Genomic DNA, 7,642 nt, shown 5'->3' on the forward strand with positions numbered 1-7,642 from the left:
TCTAATGGTTTCCATTACAAATACCATTACAAACCATCAGCTAACCATTAAAACCACTGTTGGTCATTAATGGTATCCACTAGACATACCACCCAATTATAAGGCAACAAATGACCAGTATAGATCCACAGTGACCATTACAATTTCCATTAAAACCCAATAGAATTCCTATTATAACCATTAAAACCATTACAGTTTCCAGGAGGGGTCTTTTTTCAGCAGGGAATAGTTTATATTGATATTGTGGCGACCGTAATAAAGACAAGCCTTTAAAGTTGTGGTCTGCGTAGGTCTAAACAAACTGTAGAGAGACTTTGGAGAAAATGTAGAGGATTTTAATTTTTTTTTTTACAACTTTTTTGAACGTCCGGGTGAGAATATATTAAAAAGCCACGTCAGCTAGCACTACTATACAACATCACTCCATAAACAAAGCACACAGAGTGACAGATTACAGTGATAAATATCTTAGGTACCCTGTTTGTTGTTACTAATGTGTTTGTTACTATTGTGTTTGCTAATATGGCATTTTTAAAATTTATTTCTGAAGTGAAACGTTGCTGTTTATTAACGAAACATTTCGCTAGCGATTACTCCACCCTGCGCATGCGCAAAAAAAACAAACAAACCGCAAGGCGCATGCGCGGATGGTGAAAACTGCGCATGCGCGAAGACCTAGGCCCAAACGCAGCGGCTAACTCTGAAGAGAAAACACAGTTGATGTGAAGACGGTTTTTTTTTTTTTTTTGGAGTTTTATGTTTTAACGAGAAAACCTTTAACGGTTTATATCAATACATTTTAAAAATACTAATAAACACAAAATGGCATCGGGGACGCCGTAAGTATATTTCAGTGTTTATTTAAAATAAATAAATTTGTTATATTCCAAGCCGGCTAGTTCAGTTAGCTTAGCATTTCGCTACTTTTACGCTACTGAGCTAGCTAGTTACACTGCGGAAGTCTTAATCTCTTAATAATAAAGTCGATCCTTTACTACAAAGTTAATGTTTATTTGTGTTGTTGATTAAGTTAACAATAAAAAGATATACATTAATTTGTGGTAGCGGGGGCAAATCAAACGGTTCGTTAGCTAGGTTATAAATATTAGCCGTTGCTAATTCCAAATAAAATGGAGGGTCTGAAAGCAGTCTCTTTGAGTACTAGAGACTCGCTGATACTAACCTCCTATAATAAAGAGCTGTGGGGCTGAACAGGCCGAGTGCTGCTGAGACTAACACTGCGGCCTACTAGCACCACACACACACACACACCCACCCCCCTCTGGATTAACCCTAAGGTTGTACACAGTAATATAACTCGAACATCATCTCCATATTCCCCTTCAGGTGCCTGAACAGTCGCTGGGATCAACCCAAGCCCAAAGCGAACCTGCTGCAGGGGATTATGGGAAATGTGTCAGCTAACAAGACAGCTTCAGTGACCCCGGGTCCAGCTGTTACACCCGGGGCAGGTTCTCCAGCTCTTTCTGCCCCAGACGCCCCAGCACAGGGAGGAGTGGAGATGGCCGCTGCGATGGCTGCCAAACTGAACGCCATGTTAATGGCTAAAGGAAAACTTAAACCACTGCAGCCTTTACCTAGTAAGGTACTGATCTCCCTCTCGCCCTCTCTCTCACACACACGCACACACTTTATCATCTCGAATGATTCCTCAGACCTGTCCTGTGGTCCAAGGTTTCTTCAGGAAAGCAAACATGTACAGTGGTGCTTGAAAGTTTGTGAACCCTTTAGAAGTTTGTGCATATCTGCATAAATACAGTCATTTTTCCTCAATAAATAAATGACCGAGTATAATATTTTTGTCTCGTTTGTTTGATTGGGTTCTCTTTATCTACTTTTAGGACTTGTGTGAAAATTTGATGTTTTAGGTCGTATTTATGCAGAGAGAGGGAGAGAATTCTAAAGGGTTCACAAACTTTTAAGCACTCCTGTACCTGTGCTTTCATCTTGTTCTGTCATATTGAATGTATACAGAGACTTTAGGAAGAAAAATAAAGCGGTGTGTTGAGTATGTAGAGTCTAGTCCAGTTAGCTAATATCTAATCTGAGAATTACGCTAATACGAAACCGAGCACGTGAATCTCAAGATTTTCACTCTGATTAGCTTTAGATTATATAGCTGCCACTGTTTCTTATTTGAAGTGTGTGTCTGTGTAGGCCCCTCCCAGTGCCCCTGTACCTGTCGGCAGTGAGGAGATCGTTGTCACAGAAGTGGATATTAATGATGTTCCTGTGAACTGCAGGAATCTGCTCACCAAAAACAAGACGCAGGAGGAGGTGTGTTCACTCAGCTGCACATCTTTTAAGTTTCTCTCTCTCTCGCTCTCGATTCTGTCAGCTTGGTGAGAAACAAGATATAGTGTGTTGTGTATGCTAATAAAATGGAGGCTCTGTCCAAAAATATTGTCATTTAACTCATCACTCGTACAAAATGTCTGCCGTCAGATTCGTCTGTACAGCGGCGCGCTGGTCTCCACTAAAGGCCTGTACCTGAGCGATGCTGACAAGCCCACCTACAAAGGAGGGTGTGTATGTGCTACATACTGACTCTGATTCATCTCCCATCATATCACTCACTGTAATAATCCCTCTCTCTTACTGTGTCTCCTGTTGTAGAGAGCGTCCTCTGTATCTACACGTTCAGGGACGCAATCAGGACGAAGTCAACAGTACGTCCTTTCACGTCGTGTTTCATGTCTGATGTCGAATCGTAGTGTAACTGTACTGTAATGAACGCAGACACTAAAGGAGCCGTCATGCTTAGGGATTATTTCATGTGATCGTTTGCTTTCTCCTCAGAGGCCGTGATGCGGATTAAAGAAATAATCTCTGAGGATGTGCTGCGAGCGTCAGGGGGCCTGCAGCCGGCTGTAATGCCCCCGGTTCCTGTTTACCCCCAACCCCCGCGACCCTCCGTACCCCCGCAGCCACATCTCCCTACGCCACGCCCCCCGAACGCTCCCGTAACGCCCGCACACAGACCCCCTCCTCCTCACGCTGGGGTAGGTACCGCATTATTAACCCTAGGGCTAAGTGCGGGTCGTGCTCCAATCCTGTTCCTAACACGCCCTCGTGCACTTCCGCTTGGTTGAGGCACCTGTGCTACACTGAATTTTAGCAAAGTAAAGCTCCAAACACCCAGGCTAGCTGATTAGCACTCTCGGTCCACTCCTAAACACGCTGTGTGTTAGGGGAAATGGATTGAGGGTGTGTTGAGAGCGGTATTGGAACACTGCATGCATGCATGCATGCGTGTGTGTGTGTGGAGGTTAATGAAGGCGAGGCCAGTGGAGATCATTTGGCTCTTGCTGATACCCACCTCCTAAATCAACATCAGCAGGGAGAAACTGGCCGATCTGCAGAGATCATGGCCTGCACTGCTCCTGCTTACACGCACACACACACACGCGCGCACACACACACACACGTTCACATCGATCACGACAGGAGAGGGTTGGCGGGTGCTGCTGTTTTGAAGACTGTCAATAGCAACAGTAGTTTGTTTGCTGTTCCTGAAACAACTATGAACACCAAGGTGAACTTTAAACCTTTTTAATCACTAGCTGACTCCAGACCAGAGGCCGTTCCTCTCCCACTAAACTCTTGATCACCGTTACACGGAGCCGGGTCATGCTGTTGTCCGGCTAACATGTTTAACATGCTTTTGAAATAAATCTGAACTTGAAAGCAACATTTGATTTCCTTTTTCACTTCTTATGAAACTTTAGGAGTTACGAGTGAATAAAGTTGTAGCTAGCAGAAGTAGCATAGCAGTTATTCGTTTTATTTAGTGTAGATTCAACAATGTAGCGTGAATCCAATCCAGTGACTTCATTCTGAAAGATCTGTTGCTTGTATAGAATTGCTACGGGAGTGGGCGGGGCTAGTGCAGTGTGTATAGAGCTCTAGTAGATTAAGGGTGTAGTGTGTAATCACTGTACCTCTGGTGCTGGTTGCAGAGTTTTGTGCACACTAAGCTATTTGTAGGATTGGAGCAGTGCCTGCCGGGCTTCGGCGTGAACGAGAAGGTGGAGGGACCGAGCGGCTCGTACCTGCAGCACATCCAGACGGAGACCGGGGCGCGCGTCTTTCTGCGGGGGAAGGGCTCGGGCTACATCGAACAGGCCTCGCGAAGAGAATCGTTTGAACCCCTGTACCTCTACATCAGGTGTGCTTACATCACACGCTCATATCTGACCTGAGGTTCGAGCACAATCACTATCCATGCGTTTAATGAGTTAGGATACATGTAACGTCTTGCTTTGTTTAACAATGAACGTGTTTCTCGTAGCCACCCGAACTCCGTCGGCCTGGAAGCAGCCAAGAAACTCTGTGAGAGCCTTCTAGAGACGGTGGGGATTCATTTTATTCTTCCTTTAAACATTTTATTGATCCTTTATCCAAGTTAGCCTCGTTGAAAATTAGACCTTTTGTCCAGTGGAACCGTTGGATACGCTTCACTAATTGGGACATCTGTAATGATTCAGATTTCAGGTCTTGGGTTAACATTTTAAAATCAGATTAATAAATGACTAGTTTGTTACATGTGGTACCTTTTTGGTTTGATTTTAAAAGTGCATTAGCCAAGATTTGTCAAATTGGAACGATTAGGTCTCTAGCGGTTGAGTAGGTGGAGTGGCGCTGTTCCGGGCGCGTACCGATTTCAGACCGAGATACGGGCGGAGTAATGGGGCATCGGGAGTGTGAATAAAATGGCAGACAAACACGGACTCTGACGCACTTTTCTGAATGTTCCCCCCCCCCCCCCCCCCCCAGGTTATTTGTACAAGTGAGAAATAAATATGGACTATTGCACCTTTTAAGAACAATATTTGGGCAATAATAAACATAACCTAGTCTTTTTGTAATTTTCTGTAAACCCTATAGTGTAGCGTTGATAACTCAGAAGTCAGAACGTGGAATTACGTGGTGTGTGTTTGTGCTATGAAGGTTTAAGATTTAACCTTGGAGTATTTAATACTTTGTATAATGTAGTACAGTATAACTCATTTAAAGGTCAAGAAGTGCTACCTTGTCTGTTGGTGATGTGAGCAGACATCTTGATCTGACGTCACGCTGAAGAGATCTGCCCAGTTTTATGAGTAGGAATTACGAGGTTTTTTTCCTAGTCAGAGATGAGAAATTCTGAGTTATGAGCTTTAGTTGAACGCCGATATAAGCTGGTATGACACACTGACCAATAAATGATGTCTGGAAGCACCTGAACGTCCTCTGCTGGGCTGATGTTACACCTGGGGCTGCCCACAAGGTGGCAGTGTTACTGCTTCAGTCCCAGACTCATGGTGGGCGTTATAAAATAACCTGGACCTTTGCAAACATTTCACTGAAAGGTTGTGATGGATGTAGGGTTGTGTGATAGTGGTGTGAACTCTGATTGGTGTTTGTTGCAGGTGCGGACTGAACACTCGCGCATGGTATCCGTGTACACAGCTACAGGTTCCACACAAGGTAATACTTCCACTTTTACTGTTGTGTGTGTGTATATTTGTTACTTCCTGTTTAGGTCATTATATTAATTGTACACACATTGCATTTTTTGTTCATAGTCATGTGTTCGTGTGTGTGTGTGTTGTAGCAGCATACCCGTCTCACGGATACTCATCCACCGGCAGCAGTAGTTACAGCAGCCAGTCGTGGTACGGCTACCCCAGCGCTTACCCATCATACCCTGCGACCGGAAGTTACTGGAGTCGAGCAGACGGTGCAGACAGTGCTCAGATGGTGCAGTATCCCGTGTGTCCTCGCAAGTCCACTTCATTCATACTGGAGGTTAGTAGTGTACGCACACTGAAGGTTAACCAAGTCATCATGAAGTCATCTCATCTGAGAGCTGCTACTGAATCATGTCAGTTAGCTCATTTCTCCTAGCTTAGTGTTCTTTATTAAATACCAGTTAATGTCTCCATCATGGTGTTGATGGGGTGTGTGTGTGTGTGTGTGTGTGTGTGTGTGTGTGTGTGTTAGGATGAAAAGGAGAGCTCAGATGCTGCTGTAAACGACTCGTCCGGTGTTTCCAGCCCAAAGAGACACTTCATAGAGGAGAGTGAAGAGGAGGAAGGAGGAAAGGAGTTGAGAGAGGTGTGTTCAGTTGGGTTGGATGATCAGACCGTGGGCTGTGGGTTGATGACATGCATTTTGAATTCTCTTATTATATTGTAATCAATTTAATAAGTGATTATTAATGAAACTGGTTTTAATACAGGAGCCTAAAGCAGATGATCCAGTGGAAGAGCCTGTGTTGTCCAGCACTGATAATGATGTCGGCAAATCAGATGGGTAAGCACTGCATCTACACACTACTGTATGTATACTCAACCCCACACACACACTACAACAGTGTGTCTTCTGTACAGGACATTGATGCCTCCTCCAGCTCTTCCTGTGGTGTCGCTCCCAGCACCGCTCAAGAGACCAAGACAAGAACCTGCTCTCACACACACTGGTATGAACCCCCCCCCCCCCACACACACACACACACCTAAATTAAACACTTTACCCGCAATGCATGTCTCCAGAACAACTATACCGGACTATATACTGCTCCGCTAATACAGACTGAACATTATTAAAGCGTACTAGAATGTGAGCTTTGGAGTTCCTCTGTTTTCCAATGGTACTATTCACAGACTGAGAACACTGTTGATAGGCAACCAAGGAGAAATGTATACAGCGCATGAGCCAGCTAATGACCGGGTCAAAAAGGTCTAATCTTGGAATCGATTAGATCGACTTGGGCACACTTGGACTCGTTTGTCCGCCCGTGGGATTGTGCTCCAGATTTAATATAGTAATCTGTTTTGTTTCTCTCAGATGAAAAGGAGGTGAAGAAGCTGAAGATCTCCTCAGACTCTTTAGGTCTCGTTCCATATGGTGGAGACTCATCGGACGAGGAAGAAGAGAAAACTCGCAGTGGGAGGAAGAGTAATTCCTAACACACACACACTATCCCCAGCCTACCCCAAACCTCTAACAGGAGAAAATGTACCCCGTGATCCATTGAGCTGAACTTTTGGAAGTTTGGAAAATAGTGTAACTGTTCCTATGGAATAAAATCAAAGTCTTGAAAGATGTTTTTGTCTTGTATTCACTCGCATCGCTGTTTCTACAGATACATCATTAACATCCACTGGGTGGATTTCCTCTGGTAGTAGAACAAAGGGGAATGAGAACTCAATTCTTTGTGATGTATTAAAACTTGCACACTATATATCTTTGTGTAAGTGTTAGTTTTCCCCACACTGTGACAGAGGCCAGTTGTACTGATTCAATTAAGCTTCTGACTTTATAAGTACCTCTATAATTTAAGACGAGGGTAAAAGCTGTAAGAGGAAAATCAAAAAGAATTAGAAACTGTCAGGTGCTGCTGATCTAGTAACCAAAACGCCTGAGATTTCTGGCTTGGTCTCCTGAATGGAGTGTTTAAAGAAAAAATGCTCCTGTAACTCAACAATATCGCCAGTAGAGGTCGCACTTTCCCTAGTTTGCTTAGCCAAGTTTCTGCTTGGTTTTCTTTCCGTTTCCTGAGGCACCAAAGTTTTCCAGAATAACTTGTGGCCACCTGAAAGTCGTATTCCAAGGCCTCTAGAACTTTTCCCAAGTC

General features: G+C 44.1%; 1 protein-coding gene across 1 annotated transcript; it reads left to right on the forward strand.

Moving 5' to 3' along the window:
- Positions 1-681: 681 nt before the first annotated feature.
- Positions 682-7,110, forward strand: LOC128607144 (KH homology domain-containing protein 4). The gene is made up of 14 exons (XM_053623816.1): positions 682-839; positions 1,348-1,606; positions 2,179-2,298; positions 2,467-2,546; positions 2,638-2,690; positions 2,821-3,023; positions 3,981-4,189; positions 4,313-4,373; positions 5,433-5,490; positions 5,618-5,811; positions 6,007-6,120; positions 6,245-6,318; positions 6,396-6,484; positions 6,853-7,110. The coding sequence occupies exons 1-14, from the start codon at positions 823-825 to the stop codon at positions 6,972-6,974; spliced, it is 1,653 nt and encodes a 550-aa protein (XP_053479791.1). The 5' UTR covers positions 682-822; the 3' UTR covers positions 6,975-7,110.
- Positions 7,111-7,642: the final 532 nt, after the last annotated feature.

The sequence above is a fragment of the Ictalurus furcatus genome, chromosome 4 (assembly GCF_023375685.1).
Source record: "Ictalurus furcatus strain D&B chromosome 4, Billie_1.0, whole genome shotgun sequence".
Classification (NCBI taxonomy): domain Eukaryota; kingdom Metazoa; phylum Chordata; class Actinopteri; order Siluriformes; family Ictaluridae; genus Ictalurus; species Ictalurus furcatus.